The following is a 16,897-nucleotide window of genomic DNA, read 5'->3' on the forward strand; positions in this document are numbered from 1 at the left end:
CATCATCGCTGTCCCCTCCAATGTCAACAGGCTCTTCATCGGAGTCATCCCCTTGCATAGCATTTTCCATCCGATCCGGTTCCCCCTCATGTTCTACATTTGCAGATGGATGAGTTGAGGTGAATGCCCCAACTGGACCGGCTGGCCGATACTCCAACAAACACTCAGGTGCAACGACGGGCATCGAGGTAGAGGCACCACCCATCGTGGTGGACTAGGGGTTTGGAGCGGATGCACCAGAACTATCGATCCCATGTTCCAGCTTCGCAAACAACTCATGTATCCTCACTTTCGGAAAACTCCGACGACAATGAAACAACACCCGCATATCTTCATCTGTTCGTAACACGAACGTTTCATATTGCACGCCAGTTGACACAACCGCAATAGGTATCTTGTAGAACAGCTTCTTCACCCACTTTGTGCCACCCACAACCAACTTCTGCAGTATACTGCTCTTCAGATCCAACAGTGTATCAGACGACCTGACAAAAACACTCAACGGTTCTCTGTCTGTAAACTTCACACCGTGCCTCTTACTCTTTTTTTATTTTTCCAGAATGATGCACTAACACCAAAAAGCTCTCTTCACTCTCCATTCCTCAAGTGATGAATGAATGAGAATGACACTCTACACAACTTGTTGGGTATATATAGCATCTTCCCATCAATCCACATTGTTCATAATCCGCTACAGGGTGTAGCGGATTATGAGTGTAGCATCATTTGAGCATAAACCGCTACAGGGTGTAGCGGTTTATGACTAAATCAGTCCTCAACGTAATCCGCAGTACCCTGTAGCGGATTACGTGCAATTGATTTCCGCTACAGGGTGTAGCGAATTATATATAGTTGCGTTTATTGCATTTGCTTCCGAAAATTGCCAATATTGTATTTACATAAACGTTTTCTTCAATCATTTTATTTACGTAAATTGCCATTATTATTGAAGCGTAAATTGCCATATAAAATGAATCTAATCATCATCCTCCTCATTATTATTATATCCTCTGATGTGGCCTCAAGTTTTCTTTTTCCGGTAGTTATGTGGCATCAAGTTTTAAAGGGTTTCTACCAACTAAGAGAAGGTTGAGTGAGCCCTTTGATGGCAATTCAAGTGCCATGGCTTTTCCAATTCCATCAGTGGAAGCAGTGACTATATCCTTTGAACATAGTATTTGTCTCTCTCAGATTCTTTAGAGACCTTAGGAGCATAGCCCAAACCCACTTCACAAAACTAGCTCACATTTTTTTCTCTCATCAGGAGGGATGGAACTCTCAACAGGAGAGACAAATTAAAACTCAAGGTTCTATCTCCTTGATCTTAGCTCAAGCCAAGATTTCATTCTCAACCTTCTTGCCACAACCATGATATTTAGGCACGCTCACCATGCAATTAACTTAGTGGTATTGCAACCAAAATTCCCCAAATCATTCTAATCATCTTCCTACAATTGTATCCTTTCCAGTCTGATACTTGTTCACACCAACACTCCCCCAACTCCTACACTCCAGCTCTTCCCCTATCAGTCTTTAACCCATATGACCATACCAAACATGGGTACCGAACCTGTTGAGTCTGCAGCAGAATTTTGACTTAGGGTATCAAGTGCATTTGGAGGGGAAAAAAGCAGAAGATAGCAGCACTCAACAGAAATCAAATGCAGAAAACAGCAATGAAAAAACAACAATTAACCCAGACAAACAAATAACAATCAACATAATCAAATCCAAAAACAGCAATTAACTCCCAAAAATAAAAACTGAAGCAGGGTAGGGATCTGCTTACAAACTCAGAAATTCAAAAACTCAAGCTAAGCAGAAATTAGCAAACTCAAACTCAGAATCAGAAATCAGAAACAAAAAAAAAGTACAAAAGCAAGTAAAAGTAAATTGAAGATCGGCGGCGAAGGAGGAATCCAAGTGACGGCGATGGAAGAGGAGAAGTGAGCTCGGTCACAGAGGGGATTGAAGACAGGCTTGACGCGCGAGAGAGAGGGATCGACGATGAGGATGGACCGACGGAGACATGATTTCAAGGTGGCCAACGACGACGAAGACAGAGGCGGTGACATCAACAGCGAGCATACCTGGCGACGCGAGGTGAAGCGATCCAGGAGAAGAGAATCGCAACGGCGGGGCTCGACACTGGCTGAGGAGAAGAGTTCGTCGGTGATGGTGGTGCTGGTCGCTGGCTGCTGTTGCTGGTGGTCTGGGAGAAAGAGAGCGGCTAGGGTTTCATGTGGAGATCAGAGACAGAGAGAGAGGGGCTGGGTGGTGAGTGGTGACTGAATTAGTGGGTTGTGGGTGTGTGTGAGAGAGAAGGGAGGGGGGTATATATATATATAAACTAAAAATCGGTAAAAAACCGTCCGATTCAAGCGGTTCACCAGTTAACCGCCGATTTGACCAGTTTTTTCACCGGTTTTTTGTTAGACGATTTTTCACTTCAACAAAATCGGCTAGAAGACCGGTTCTCGGTTAACCCGATTGAACCGATCGGTCCGGTTCGATTTTTAGAACCATGCTCTTTTCTCTATGTGTACTCTCGATGTACTCTTATGGAGATTTTAAATTACATATTTTTTGAGATGTAACCAAATTTATTACTGAAAGCTATCTTCAAATAAATTGCTAGATTCCACGTCAGATTATCTCATTCATTTTTAATTTATTGCGGGCAATACTACAATGAATAAGGATGGTATTGGCCAACCAACTTAAAGTCGGTGAATTGGTTAATTCATTTTTTTTAAATAAGTCTTATAGTTCAAATTTTCTGAATTCTATATGTAATTTGTTGCTATTGCGTATGCATGGCAAGGACAAACTCTACTAATAGAGAGAAGGACAAAATTGCCTTCACATTTGGAATAGAATGAGAACAGAGTTACTGAAATAAAGTTCTTCTATTTTTAGTTACTGAATAATTCGCCAAGTTCTCTTAGCTTGCTGCATATGCTATATATAGACACACACGACTTTACCCAAAGAATATCAAGACAGCAACTAATTAATTTTTCCTTTCTGTCTCAACTACTTCCTAACTTCCCTTTCTGCCATGTTTTTATTATATCCCATGTGTCTGACACTGTTGCTTTCCATCCATATTTCATAACATTTAATTTACCTCACAAGCATCGTTCTCATTATTAAATAAAAAAATACAAAAAATACTGTACACACAAAATTAGTACAGTAAGAGAGGTAACGTCAATCTTTAAATCTAATTAATTGATGTAGGGTATAAATGATAGTTGATATCGTACTCAAACGTTATAAATTAAACACAACACATGTTATAGATAGAGCGAGAAACATGGCGGAGGAGAAGGTGTTCAGGTCCAATAAGGTGTTCGCCGGCGATGTGTCTTCGTGCAATAAGTTGTTGAAAGGCCTGAAAACAACGGTGGCATTGGCACTGTGGTTGGGACCTATTCACTTCAATGGTGCCTTCACTCTCTTCTCGCTTCTTTTCCTCCCTTTCTCAAAGGCACTCTTGTGAGTCTTCATCTCTCTCGTCGTCCTCTCACTCTCACACATGTATTGTCATAAAACAAAATCTTACATGAAAATACAAATATGGCTTTGGGTTTTTTAATGTGTACAAATAATAAAATATAAAAATAAAAGCTTAATTATCCTCTGATCTTTTCAACTTAGGCATCTTAGAGAAAACTATTATTAGTATGTTCACCTCTTTTCAATAGTAAGAAATTAATTTGTCAAATTTTGATAGATAAATTTATTATTTTTAAATTAAGGGATATTTTATTCTTCAATTTATATGAATATAAGACTGTATTTGTTTGTGAGAACAAGACAATATACTAAAAATAAGATATAAATGACAAAGACATTTATATTCTATTTGATGATAAAGTAAATTGAATTATAAAAATATAATTTTTTATTAGTGTTTATGTGTCTTTTTTGTCAGAATGAATATAAAATACATTAATTCAATGTCTATACACAATACTTTTATTCATGTCACATGTTAATTTTGTCACAATCTCGTTCTTATAAACAAATACGGCATAAGAGTTTCAAAAAAAGAGGCAAACAAATTGATTTCCAAATATTTTAGAAGGCTACTTTCATGTGGCTATATTTTCAAAGAGTGATTTAATTCCTTTTTTTTATTTTTGTTACTAACTGTTAATATTTTTTCTAAAAAAATAATATTAAGAAAGAAAAGTCTTTTTACATTGTATGACAGGACATTTGCTTTGCTGTTTGTGTTTGTGGCGATTCCTATCGATGAAAATAGTAAATTTGGTCAAAAATTGTCCAGGTTAGTGGTTACTTTGTTGGATTTCTATTTTTGTTTATGGAATATTTTTTATCCCGTTTTTGAAGAAAATTTCATGCTCTAAATTGTTTAAACTGTGATGTTGATGGTTTGATGAATTAAAAGGGATTAAGAGATAGAAAAATAAGTTTTTCTCATTTTGAAAAGAATGAAAAATTCCTTTAAAAAATATTTGTTAAGTTATTACACTTTATATACTATGTACTCTTTATGTACTGTAGTCCCATCCAAAAATTACAACAAATAAGCTTACATCTACTATTGATAAAAAAAATAAACTAGGTAACACCCTTCCGCAAGCTAGAATTGTATAAATCTAACCATCCTAGCTTGGAAACATTAGTAAGAAAAGGACCCGGTAGCAAAATTTTGGTAAGAAAATCAGCAGGTTGGTCTTTGGAACGAACTAGCATAAGATGAATGAGACCAAACAAATACTTTTCACGAACAATGTTACAATCTACTTCAATGTGTTTGGTTCTTTCATGAAAGATGGAATTATTGGCGATCTGAATGGCTGACTGGTTGTCTAGGATAGAGTGATAGACTTTTGAAGCGGTAAACCAATAAAATCCATTAAGAAAGATAATCAACTAGCTTCACAAGTGGCAACAACAAGAGACCTATATTCAACTTCTGCAAGGACTTGGCAACGGTGGTGTGCTTCTTACTCTTCTATCTAATGAGAGAGTTTCCAAACCGAAAACGGAAAGACGAGTATCGGCACAGGTAGCCCAGTCAGCGTCAGCAAATCCGGTAAGATACAGATTAGAAGTAGAGGAGAAGAATAGACCAGTTGCAGGTCTGCGTTTTAAATATCGGAGTACGCAAAAAGTATCCTGTAGGTGAGAAGTGGTTGCATAGTCCAAAAACTGGCTCAAACGTCCCACAGCATAAGAGATATCAGGTCTAGTATTTGTGAGGTAAATGAGTCGGTCGATGAGTTGTCTATAAGTAATGTTGTCCGTTAAAATGGTACCTGATTCCTTCGAGAGTTTCTGACTATAATCAAATGGGGTGGAGAGAGGCTTGCAATCTAGATAACCAAAATCTTTGAGAAGGTCCATGGCGTACTCCAGGCTGATAAATGTGAATTATAGAGTTAGTGCGTGCTACTTCCATTCCCAAGAAGTACTTGAGATCACCAATATCCTTTATTTTGAATTTGTCATCCAAAATTTGCTTGATGGAATTGATTTTGCCAATGTCATTCCCGGTTAAAACCAATTCATCAATATATACTAAAATAGCAGTGAAGTTTTCATATTGTTTCTTGATGAAGAGGGAATCATAAAAAAACTGCTTATAATCATATAGAGACTTTTGTAATTTACAAATCAAACCTAGTTGTGACACAGCCAAATCGAGTGGTATTTTCATATAAACTTTCTTGTCCAAATCTCCATGAAAGAAGGCAGTATTGACCTCCAACTGTTTCAAATGCCATTTTTTTTGTCAATTGCTAATGCTAACATTACTCGTAGGGTAGTCATTTTGACAACTGGACTAAAAGTATCACTATAATCCACTCATTGTACTTGAGTAAATGCTTTTGCAACTAGCTCGTTTTGTGCCTTTCTATGGTGCCATCGGGATTGAATTTTATCCGAAAAATCCATTTGCAACCCACAGTCTTCTTGCCTTTTGGGAGTTCAGTGAGACACCAAATTCTGCTCTAATCTAGAGCTGTCAATTCAACTTGTATTGCTTTTCTCCAACATTCATGTGTAGCTGCTTCCTCATAAGTATTAGATTCTAGATTTGAGGTGAACGCTTGAAAAATGGACTTATATTTTGGGGTTAGTTTATCATATGATAAGTATTATGAGATAAGATATAAAGAATTAGAATTGGCAAAGTTGCTAGAGTGAGCTGCGTGGGTTTATCATACAATGGTAGTCCTTTAAATAAGCAGGCGATTTTTTTATACTTTCATATTTTTTAGTGATGCAGTCATGTGTGATGTCGTAGTTTTGTGATGCAGGTGCATTGTTATAGTGTGTGGTGTGGTAATGGGTGCAATGATGTGTGAGAAAATTGGTGAGTGAATTGAGCTTGAGAAATATTTATTTGAATCTGTGAGTGTGGTATGTGTGGGTAGTGACAAATAATGTGTGGATGGTGTATCATGTTGAAAAATATCAATACATTGTGGAGTACGAGTGGGTAGCACAAGAATGTCAGTGTAGTGGAATATGAAAATGAAAAATGAGTTTCATAGAAAGTTACATGGCTAGATATGAAAATTTCTTTTTATTTTAAATTAATAAGTCAAAAACCTTTTGTTCCTAATTTAAAACTGAAAAAGGCTGTTTTTCTGGCTTTTGGGTCTAATTTTGTTCTTGAATTTGTTAATGTAGAAAAAATAAGCCTAAATTTTTTCTAGGGAGAAGAAAATAAGGTTTTGATTGATATTGATCGGACTTGTGGTGTTCTTCGAAATTTGAGATTAAAGATTCGTGAGTTGATGGAGGAGATTGGCATTGCTATGATGGTCAAAACCATCACTCGAGGATCTGTTTACATGTCTGCCATTTTGAGAAATCAATGAACAGCTATGTTCTAACTCGTTGATAGGAACAGCTATGTTCACAAAAAAAGAATCTTGCGAAATAGCCTCTCATAAAACTCTATTGGATGAGTTTGAAGGAAGAGGTAAGGAAAGGGAAAAGGAGATGTGGAAAGAAAAATTAGGAAAAGAAAGAAAATGGCAAAATTGGCGAAGCTTGGATCTCAATTTACAACTTTTTCAATTTGATTCAGAGCTTGGTTGCTCTCCGCATCCACTACACCATAAAAATAATCTCATGGTCTAAGCTATTCAAGTTGTGATGTTGATGATTTGATAAAGCAGAAGGGATTAAGAGAGAGAAAAATAAGTTCTTCTCATTTTGAAAAGAATGAAAAATTTCTTTAAAAATTATTTTTTTATGATGAATGCTAGGGGGCCAGCAATTTTGGTGTTTTGTAACCATCAATTGGCCATCAATAGTGTTTTTAATGGTGTGAGATTACATCTAATGATGAGAGATCACTCACTTTTGTTTTGATGGTTAAGTGCTCGCCAGAAAAACACAAAAGTTGCTGGCCCCTAGACTTTTTTTTTATTACACGTTATATACTATGTACACTTTATATACTGTACTCACACTAAAAAAAATTATAACAAATAAGTCCACACCTATTATTGATAAAAAAAAAATAAATAAATTAGGTACCAGTTATAAAAGAAAAATAAAACACAGACCAATTATTAACTAACCAAATATAAACCTTGTTTTCTGTTTCTATTTTTATTTTCTATTTTTCAGGTTTATATGCAAACATGCTTGCAGTTATTTTCCCGTGACACTTCATGTAGAGGATATAAAGGCCTTCAATCCTAATCGTGCTTATGGTTTGAACCAAACTACTCTTGATTAAATTTTACAGTATAATTACTATGCTTAATTACTTGATAGTATAACATTTTTATATACCTACAAAGTATATATTTCTTTTGTTCTTCGTTTCATTTAAAATTAAATTGTGAGGTATGCATAGAGTGTGGAATAACATAACATTTTATTTACATTCAAAATTAAATTTCTATTTTTAAAATATGTTCATGACGATAAATCTATCAAAAAATATTTAATCACATTAAACTTATAATATATGAGCTCATGCTAATTAATTGTAGACTAGATTGAATTTTAATTATGATTAAGATTTTGTTATTCTATATTATTAAAATAAATTATTATTTTGGTGAGTGAAATCATTTTGTTATTTTATGGCCCTATTAATGTGCAGTTTTTGGTTATGAACCACATTCAATTTTGTCGAATGGCATTATTGCACTAACAAGCAGCACAGGTCTCATACCTCTTCCTAAGATAAAAGTTCTTGCAAGCAGTGTGGTAAGCTTTTTTTCTACTTGAGAATTTAATTATTTTTTTGTAATGATTATCATTAATAAGTATATAATTTTAAAATTTTCTGTAGATATTTTATATACCATTTTTGAGACACATATGGACTTGGTTGGGTTTTACATCAGTGTCGAAGAAAAATTTTGTGTCGCTATTGGATTCTGGCTATAGTTGCATTCTTGTGCCTGGTGGATGGCGAGAAATATCTCTCATGGAGTATAGTTCTGAGGTGCATTTAATTTCTTCCTTCATTTCTATATAATTATTCATATATCAAAAGTTATCATTATTTTTTAATCAACTTATATTATTATTATGAATAAATTAATTAGAGAAAAAATTAATACCCCCTAAATATTTATAAATATGACATATTTTAAAACCTTTAAAAATGCAAATGGAATAAATATTATAAAACAAATGGAGTATTAATGTTTTCTATATGTGTTTTTATTTAAATTTAGGTGGAAACTCAGGTGCAGCCGACTTCACGTGAAGTTGATAGTTGAGAGCCGTTAGATGAAAATTTAGTCAAATCTAGGGGTGTCCATGGATCGGATCGTATCCGCAGATCCGCGGTAAATATCCGCATCCGATCCGAAAATTGCGGATAAGATCCGATCCGCAAATTAATCGGATCCAATCCACACCCTTTGCGGATCGGATCGCGGATATCTGCTCTACATCCGCGGATCCGCAGATCCACACTATAATAATTAAAAAATAAATAAATAAATATATATATATGTTTGGTATTATATTTACTTGTTTGTATCTTTTAGTTAGTAATTATTATTCATATATTGTATTATTTTATTTTTGTTATGTAGAGAGAGTTTGATTAAAAATATTTTAGGAATAAATAAGTTTAAAAATATGAAAGAAATATTTTTATCGAATTCTTTTACATAGAAATACGATTAAAAAGAGAAGGTTTAATTATGCGGATATATCCGATATCCGATCCGATCCGATCCGCAAATGTACGGATCGGATCGGATCGGATCCGGCACTAAAAAGTACGGATATCATATCCGATCCGATCCGATGGAAATTGTGCGGATCGGATCGAATTTTCGGCCATATCCGATCCGATCCGATCCGCGGACACCCACTCAAATCAGTCAAACCATCTAACGACTCTCATCTATCAACTTCACGTGAAGTCGACTGCACCTGAGTTTTCACTTTAAATTTATTGTGTTGTTGCATTATCCTATTTCTAGCATTGGATAAGATGGACTGATGGAATCATTGAAGAGGATTTAATTACTATTTTCATTTATGATTTAATTATTTTGTATTTTATAGGTTATCTTTCTTAAGGAAAGAAGAGGATTTGTCCGCGTAGCAATGGAGAAGGGCAAACCTCTTGTTCCAGTTTTCTGCTTTGGACAGGTAATTTCATGGATCTATATTATTCCTTTTAATACTTCATGTTTTTTATTTTAACTAACTACAATTTCTCTTTTGATGCAATGGTGCTATATATAGTCAGATATCTATAATTGGTGGAAACCAAATTGGAAGTTGATTCTCAATTTTGCAACGGCCATCAAATTCCCCCCAATATTTTTTTGGGGAATTTTCGGGTTTGTGTTTATTTTTTATGTCAATGTACCTTTTGGATAATTAGAATTTTGGATAGAAATGATTGAAGGTGGTGTATAAATAAAAACGTGGAGATTCACGTACAGTTGTTTTTATATAAAATCAATAACTAAGAACGGTTAAATGATTTGACAAATTTAACTAAATTATGATCTAATGATTCTTAATTATCACTTTACATGAAAACAACCGTGTATGTAAATTTCTACTAAATATGGTTAGAATCCATGAATTTATCTAAAGAATTATTACAATAGTAATTATAGTTTGTGGCGGTTTTCAACCATTGCTAAACGCTTTAGTGACACTTGGACTTGAATTGCCGCTAAACGATTTAGTTAATATTATATTGCATCTTTTGAGAATTTTTTTTATAGAATATAATTAACCTAAGTAATTTTTCATTTTTGAGGCTGAGAAAATATAATTTTAGCACAAGTCCTCTTTTCTATTCAGGTCTCCAATACCATTCAAACGTCCAATATATGTTGTGGTGGGTAAACCTATTGAGGTCAACAAAATTCCAGAACCAACCGTGGAGGAGGTATATATATATATATATATATATATATATATATATATATATATTTTTTTATGTTAGTTTAGAAAGAAAAGAAAAAGGTAATGCGTTACTCAAAGAATGTAGAGTGAATACCCCATACGGCCTTGACAATTATCTCGAAAGGACAACGAGGCTACCAAGAAAAAAAAACACTAAATTCGGCTTCTGATTTTTTTTTTGGGACTGATTAGCCCTTGTGCAAAAAAAATAATATTAATTTTTTTTGGCACAAGGATCTCGTTGTCCTTTCGAGGTAATTATCAGGGACCAGATTGAAGTTTTTTTTTTCAAAGGCCTGTTGTCTTTCGAAGTAATTGTCAGGGGCTATTTTGGATTTTTTTCAAGAATTGTATATATATCTTCTTTTTCATACATTTTTTGTTCTATATAATAGATATTTTGAGAAATTAAAACTTTTAGTCTTCTAACAATATTTTATTCTACTTGAACACTAACAGTAGATGGAAAATAAATTTTAGGTTGGCAAAGTACAAAGTCAGTTTATTGAAGCAGTTGAAGATCTTTTTGAACGGTACAAAACTCAAGCTGGATATCCAAACCTTTCGTTGAAAATTGTTTGATTACAAGCAAGGCCATGCATGAATATGATCGTGTATGTGTATTCTTTATTGGTGAAAACTCAAGTGAACTTGACTTCACGTGAAGTTGATACTTGAGAGCCGTTAGATAAAAATTTAGTCAAATCAGTCAAATCATCTAACGGCTCTCAAGTATCAACTTTAGGTGAAGTCAACTTTACCTGAGTTTCCACCTTTCTTATTTCATATTTTTCTTAATATAATAAATTCATCAGTTAAGTAGTTGTCTTGTGTTTTCCTATTTGGGAATTCACCTTAATAATTATGTCATTCTCTATTAGTGTAAAGTATTCCTCTTTATAATTAATTAAGGAACACTCCAATTCCCAGATATAGTAACTCATATTGTGTCATTCCAATAATATCATTCACATTCAGTTTTATACTTTTTTCATTCTTTGAATCTTCATTCATTATTTACTTTGTTTTTGTTCTTAATTAAATAAGACCCTTTTGTTACGGATAAAAGTTGCATATTCTAAAGTATTATAGTTAAGACTTTGGATTTATTTGGGTGAGTCTTTACAAAAAGATTATTTTCAAGTGATTTTTTTTAAAAGATCTTATAAAAAAGTAAAAATAATTTTATGTTTAGATATCTTTTATGTAAATATTTTTTTTTAGCAATTATATTCAAGTACAACAATATAAAATATTTCTTTAAGTAAAAACAATCTTTAAAAAAAAGGATATAAATTATAATTTCTAAAAAAAAAAAATTTTAATATTTTTATTTTTACTATTAAAATTTTACCAAATATACTAAAAAAAAATCTTTTTTATTAAAAAAATATTTTTCTAACAACTTAATATTTGACACTCAAACAAGCACTTCATCAACAATATTATGACACTTCAGAATGTAGCTATACATGTATACATGCAACAATTTCTTTACCTACTCTTCTTTCTCTTTAACATTTTGTCAATATCACCAATTGCTAAAATAAAGTTAGTGAAAACTTGAGGGGAAATAATACTATAGAAATAAAATAATTAATAAAAATGAAATAATTATTATATGAATACAAAATCAGGCAACTAGCCACATGAAGAAGGTTGACCAAAGAGTTACAGCAATTGAAGCCAAAGCATATGTCCATAGCATGATTACAGAGCATTCACTTTCACCTGATCCAAACAATTGAGCCATAGTTCCTAACAACGTGGACTCATGGTTAGTTATCTCTAAAAGTTTCACACGCAGTTGATTCTTTGTATAAAGGTGAAAACTCAGGTGAAGTCGACTTCATGTGAAGTTAATAGTTGAGAGCCGTTAGATAAAAATTTAGTCAAATCAGTCAAATCATTTAACGGCTTTCAGATATCAACTTCACGTGAAGTCGACTGCACCTGAGTTTCCACCTTGTATAAAATAGAATTAGTGTTACATTTCAAAAAAATACATGAATATCAATCAAATATAACATTATCTCAATTTTAGAAGAAAAAAAAGTTAATGTATATTTTCATAATCTAATTTTGGAGAATATTATTAGTATGATAATGAATAAAATTGGTAATTAAAAAGTAGGAATAAATGTGTGTGTACCTATATTCATAGCTGGTGGAAGTGAATATTGAAGAAGTAGAACAAATTGAAATAAGGGATCAGACTGAACCAAACCCAAGTGTATTGCTCCTTTAACAACCACAACACCCAAAAGTGGCAGAAAAATGTACCGAACAACAATAATTCCCACAATCGTCCATAATGGGGTACTTGCTCCCCTTAAGCCTGGAAATGCATTCATAACATTAATTTACAAAGAAAAAAAAAATCATGTAATATACATCTATGGCTGGCAATGGATAGAGTAGGGTAGGGTCTGGACCCTACCCTAACTCTACCCGCAAGCATATCCAGACCGTACCCTACCCTACTCGCAGCGGGTCGGGTAACCTACCCTACTCGAACAGGTTGGACCGGATTGGATACCTGCAGGTAGGGTATGAATTGCCAGCTCTATATACATCAGTTATCAATATATAAGTCATTACCTCTAAAATAAGTATTTAGCATCTCATAAAAAGTTTTATTATATTACTGATTATTCGTTTATTATAAATTTAATTATATTATTATGACATATTTAATTATTTTTATGTCTGAATATTTAGTTAGAAAAAAAATTGTGAATCAAAATGAATATATATATATATATATATATACACAAATATATAATAATAATTGGTTTTTAATATACATAAAACAATTTTTGTTCAAAAAATCGGTATAGTGGTTAAAAAATAATGATAAAATGTAGATTTAGTTCCTTAGAGAGATTTTTATAATTTCACGACAATTTTCAATCAATTTCTTATAACTAAACACTTTTAATTAAATTCCTATAATTAATAACATTTTCAATTTTTCATAGTGTACCTCTGAGTAGGTTTGCACCCATTATAAGTGTGACGGTTGGAATAGCTGCATCACTGAAAAATTGAAAATCAGTTGTATTCTTTAGAATCCAGAGACAAAATAATGGCATAAAATTACTTAGACAACATATAATTAAGAAAATAGAAAGTGCATGCATTAGTTAAAGTTCACCTCTATTTAAGGGTTACATACATAATACATTTATATAAAAACTAAAGTAGCTGTTTAGTTATTCTTTGAACTTTTGGAACATGCAAAAACATGTAAGAAAGTTACTTTTTTCCTTTTAGTTATGTAAGGTGGATCAAACAATATTAAAGTGCTTTATAAAAAATGGTATGTATATCATTTTAAGAGAAAAACTCAAAACAGCCCTGACAATTATCTCGAAAGACAACGAGGCTCTTGACAAAAAAAAAAATCAAACTCGATCCTTGATAATTACTTCGAAAGAACAACGAGATCCCTGTACCAAAAAAAAGTCAATGTTATTTTTTTTGTCACAGGGGCTAATCAGTCCAAAAAAAAATACCAATGACTGGATTAAGTGCTTTTTTTTTGGGGCCTTGTCTTTTCGAGATAATTGTCAGGGTCGGGTGAGGTATTCACTCTTATTTTAAACATAGACTTATAATTTAAAATCGTGATGAGCAAGTTTTGAGAGGCATACCCCAACATGGATGCAGAGTCTTCAACCACACGAAGTGGAGCATCACTTCCAATCAATACATTTCTTAATTGGGGAATTACACCAATCATAAAGCCACAAATCTATGATGGAAAAAGAGAAAAACAAAACAAAATATATAATACCTTTGTTTAGAAATCCATACAATTTAATGGGTTTCTCATCTTATAAATTTTTCATTTTTTATTGTTTTCTTCGATGTGAGACTAACTTTATGCACTCATCATTTGCAGACAAAACTAAGGTACTAGTGCAGCCTATATTACAAAAATGCATACAAAATATGAATTTTAAGAGAGAATAAAGTGTCATACTGCTCCAATGGTTGATGGTGCAAACATGGATTTCCAATTGACATTGCTAACAATCTTCTCCACTTGGTTCTTAATTCTTTTTGACATTGAAATCTGGAGAAATGACACCAAAATATTATTGTGTGGTGAAAATTAACAAAACTTGCTTATCTAAATTAAACTCATGAATATATACAATGTTTTTTTTGTGGCAACCTTGAGTTTTTCCTGAGATTCTGGGGTTGGAAGCAGAATGGTGTATGCATCATCCAATGTGTCTTTTGCAGGATTAAGAGTTTCTGAGTGAGATATTTCCCCTGAAGCCTTCACTTTGTTGGTGCCTTCTTTTTGGAGTCTACTTGATGAAATTCTTATTATGTTGTAAACATAAGACCATAAGAAAACTGCTCCAATCTAAGGTTCCCCAATGAGTAGTAATAATCAAAATTAGAACAAATTAACCCCTTTGTTTTCTTCATTCATTCTTTCATTCTAGAATAGATTCACCAACAAGTATTGAACTATTTCAGAACAGAACACAATGTTTATTTCGAGAATCATACAGATAAAACGACAGTTACATACCGCCATAGAAAGTGTAGCATAAGCCATTCCATATTGATAGCAGAGATCAGGATCTCCAAAAGGACTTCCTTTTTCTTTACATGTGGCTGGAATAATAATTACCAGCAAGTTTCCCAAGTTTCCTGTTTCACATTATGATGAATGAATGAATACATGAAGTTTGAAGCTTAAGTAAGATAAACAAAATCACAGAAATGACACATTCCAAAGTTTTCATGTGTAAAAATCTTTGACACCAGTCTCATGTTACATTGAAGTAACATTGTTTCCTAGAATTACATATTCTGTTGAAGAATCTGAACAACTTTGTACAAATTAACAGAAACATATGAGCTCTAATATGATTATAGACATTATCTAACAATATTTCCATTTTGGTTATCTAAGATTTCTCAAATATGCCATGATAACTATCTCAGCATAGAAATACAAAGATATTGTGACACAGAAATTTGTTTAGAGGAAGAGATAGATACAAAAACATGCATAATTTCTCTGTCTTGCAATGAAATTTTCCCAATTTACTTAATTTTTGAACTAAAAGACTTACTAGCCAAAAAGGGTGCCTTAGTGAAAGCATCATATGTATGTATGTATGTATGTATGTACCTGCAGAACAGCAACCTACTATTAGACCTTCAATGTGTTTTGGAGGCCTTGTGATCTTAATCACAATCCATCCTAATCCTGATCCTAATATGAATGTAGCAAGAATGTTGATTGGCATGAACCACCTAATTCACACAACCAAATATGTCAAATTCAATTCAACAAACCAATAATAATAATAATAATCCTCTAATTAGTTATGATCACAAAACAATACTCACACTAATAGAAAACTCTCCAAAGTAATTGTTTTGGCCAAACTGCTACCAACCAATGAAGGATTGAACACATAAAATACAAGCTGTCACAGAAAAATAAGATCAATGCTACAAGTAATTAAAGTTGGCTATCATAAATCATATTTTAGGATTAGCAAGTTACACAGAAACAAATTAATAAAAGCTTACATGATTGACTTTCTTCCTTGAATCTTCTCCAAGAATACTAATCTGATCCACTGCAAGAAACAAACCAATTGCAGTAACAAGCAAGACTTTGATCACTGGAAAGGAAGCAACACTAAAGAGCTCCAGAAACCCCATCTATTATTGTCACAAGTTCTTGCACTTTCAACAAGGTGTAATGTAATATAATCCTACACACAATAATAATAATTCATGTGAAAAAAAATAGATTCTGAATTACATTGTTCACATTGAAAATAACAAAAAAACATAACCCCAACAAAAAAGAAAGAAACCGACAAGCATTCACATAACACCAAGCAACCTTTTTATTCCAAATCATATGAACATAAGAGGAATTAACTTCAATGTCTTATTATATACATATTAATTAATGGGGTGCATAAAAAATCTTTTTTTTTTAATAATAATAATTATATTTAATTTATTCATCCCTTATTAGATAATAAATTCGTACACAGTAAATTACCAATAAATGCATCTTCCAATGAACTGACACAAACACTGAACACAATGTGACCAACTGACATTGATATGCAGAAGATTAACTGACAATGATACAGTGATATATATAATTTTTAATTATTAATTAAACATATATCAATACAAAAGAAACAAAAATATGGGTGGCATGTGATTCATAATTATATATATATATATATATATATATATATTTGATTATGGTTGAACACATGCAATGAAAATAAGAATGAATACGTGCTATATATATATATGGTGACTGTAATAAATTTTTAGATTCCTCACCTGAATAGAGAGAAATGGTTTTTGCCTTAGCTTGATGGTGTTATAGTGATGGCTGAGATGATAAGGAAGAAGAAAATGGTGTCATGAGAGGAACATTTACGTGTTGCAACAAAACGCTAAGGAGAATAAAAACTATATATATATA

At 32.7% G+C, this 16,897-nt stretch overlaps 2 protein-coding genes across 6 annotated transcripts; one reads left to right on the forward strand and one right to left on the reverse strand.

Moving 5' to 3' along the window:
* The first annotated feature begins 3,275 nt into the window (after positions 1–3,275).
* On the forward strand, positions 3,276–11,382 carry LOC107619863 (diacylglycerol O-acyltransferase 2D-like). Of its 2 annotated transcripts, none has more exons than XM_088502541.1 (9): positions 3,276–3,501; positions 4,223–4,297; positions 7,627–7,712; positions 8,111–8,217; positions 8,303–8,458; positions 9,541–9,627; positions 9,724–9,821; positions 10,297–10,461; positions 10,882–11,382. In XM_088502541.1, the coding sequence occupies exons 1-8, from the start codon at positions 3,320–3,322 to the stop codon at positions 10,439–10,441; spliced, it is 936 nt and encodes a 311-aa protein (XP_088358667.1). In that variant the 5' UTR covers positions 3,276–3,319; the 3' UTR covers positions 10,442–10,461; positions 10,882–11,382. The 2 variants fall into 2 exon arrangements, with proteins under 2 accessions (XP_088358667.1, XP_088358664.1); XM_088502538.1 differs by having other exon boundaries at positions 10,297–10,384.
* Positions 11,383–11,833: 451 nt separating this feature from the next.
* On the reverse strand, positions 11,834–16,868 carry LOC107622634 (protein PIN-LIKES 3). 4 transcript variants are annotated; one of them, XM_088502549.1, is made up of 11 exons: positions 16,753–16,868; positions 15,970–16,157; positions 15,784–15,863; positions 15,504–15,562; positions 14,954–15,075; positions 14,585–14,782; positions 14,390–14,482; positions 14,058–14,158; positions 13,388–13,440; positions 12,554–12,739; positions 11,834–12,159 (listed from the first exon to the last, which is right to left on the reverse strand). In XM_088502549.1, the coding sequence occupies exons 2-11, from the start codon at positions 16,102–16,104 to the stop codon at positions 12,035–12,037; spliced, it is 1,152 nt and encodes a 383-aa protein (XP_088358675.1). In that variant the 5' UTR covers positions 16,105–16,157; positions 16,753–16,868; the 3' UTR covers positions 11,834–12,034. The 4 variants fall into 4 exon arrangements, with proteins under 4 accessions (XP_088358675.1, XP_088358670.1, XP_088358677.1 ...); XM_088502544.1 differs by lacking the exon at positions 15,504–15,562 and adding an exon at positions 15,563–15,687; XM_088502551.1 differs by lacking the exon at positions 15,504–15,562 and adding an exon at positions 15,563–15,687 and having other exon boundaries at positions 15,970–16,019; positions 16,753–16,850.
* Between the last annotated feature and the right edge of the window lie 29 nt (positions 16,869–16,897).

Source organism: Arachis ipaensis, chromosome B10, assembly GCF_059453495.1.
Source record: "Arachis ipaensis isolate K30076 ecotype BB chromosome B10, ASM5945349v1, whole genome shotgun sequence".
Lineage (NCBI taxonomy): Eukaryota > Viridiplantae > Streptophyta > Magnoliopsida > Fabales > Fabaceae > Arachis > Arachis ipaensis.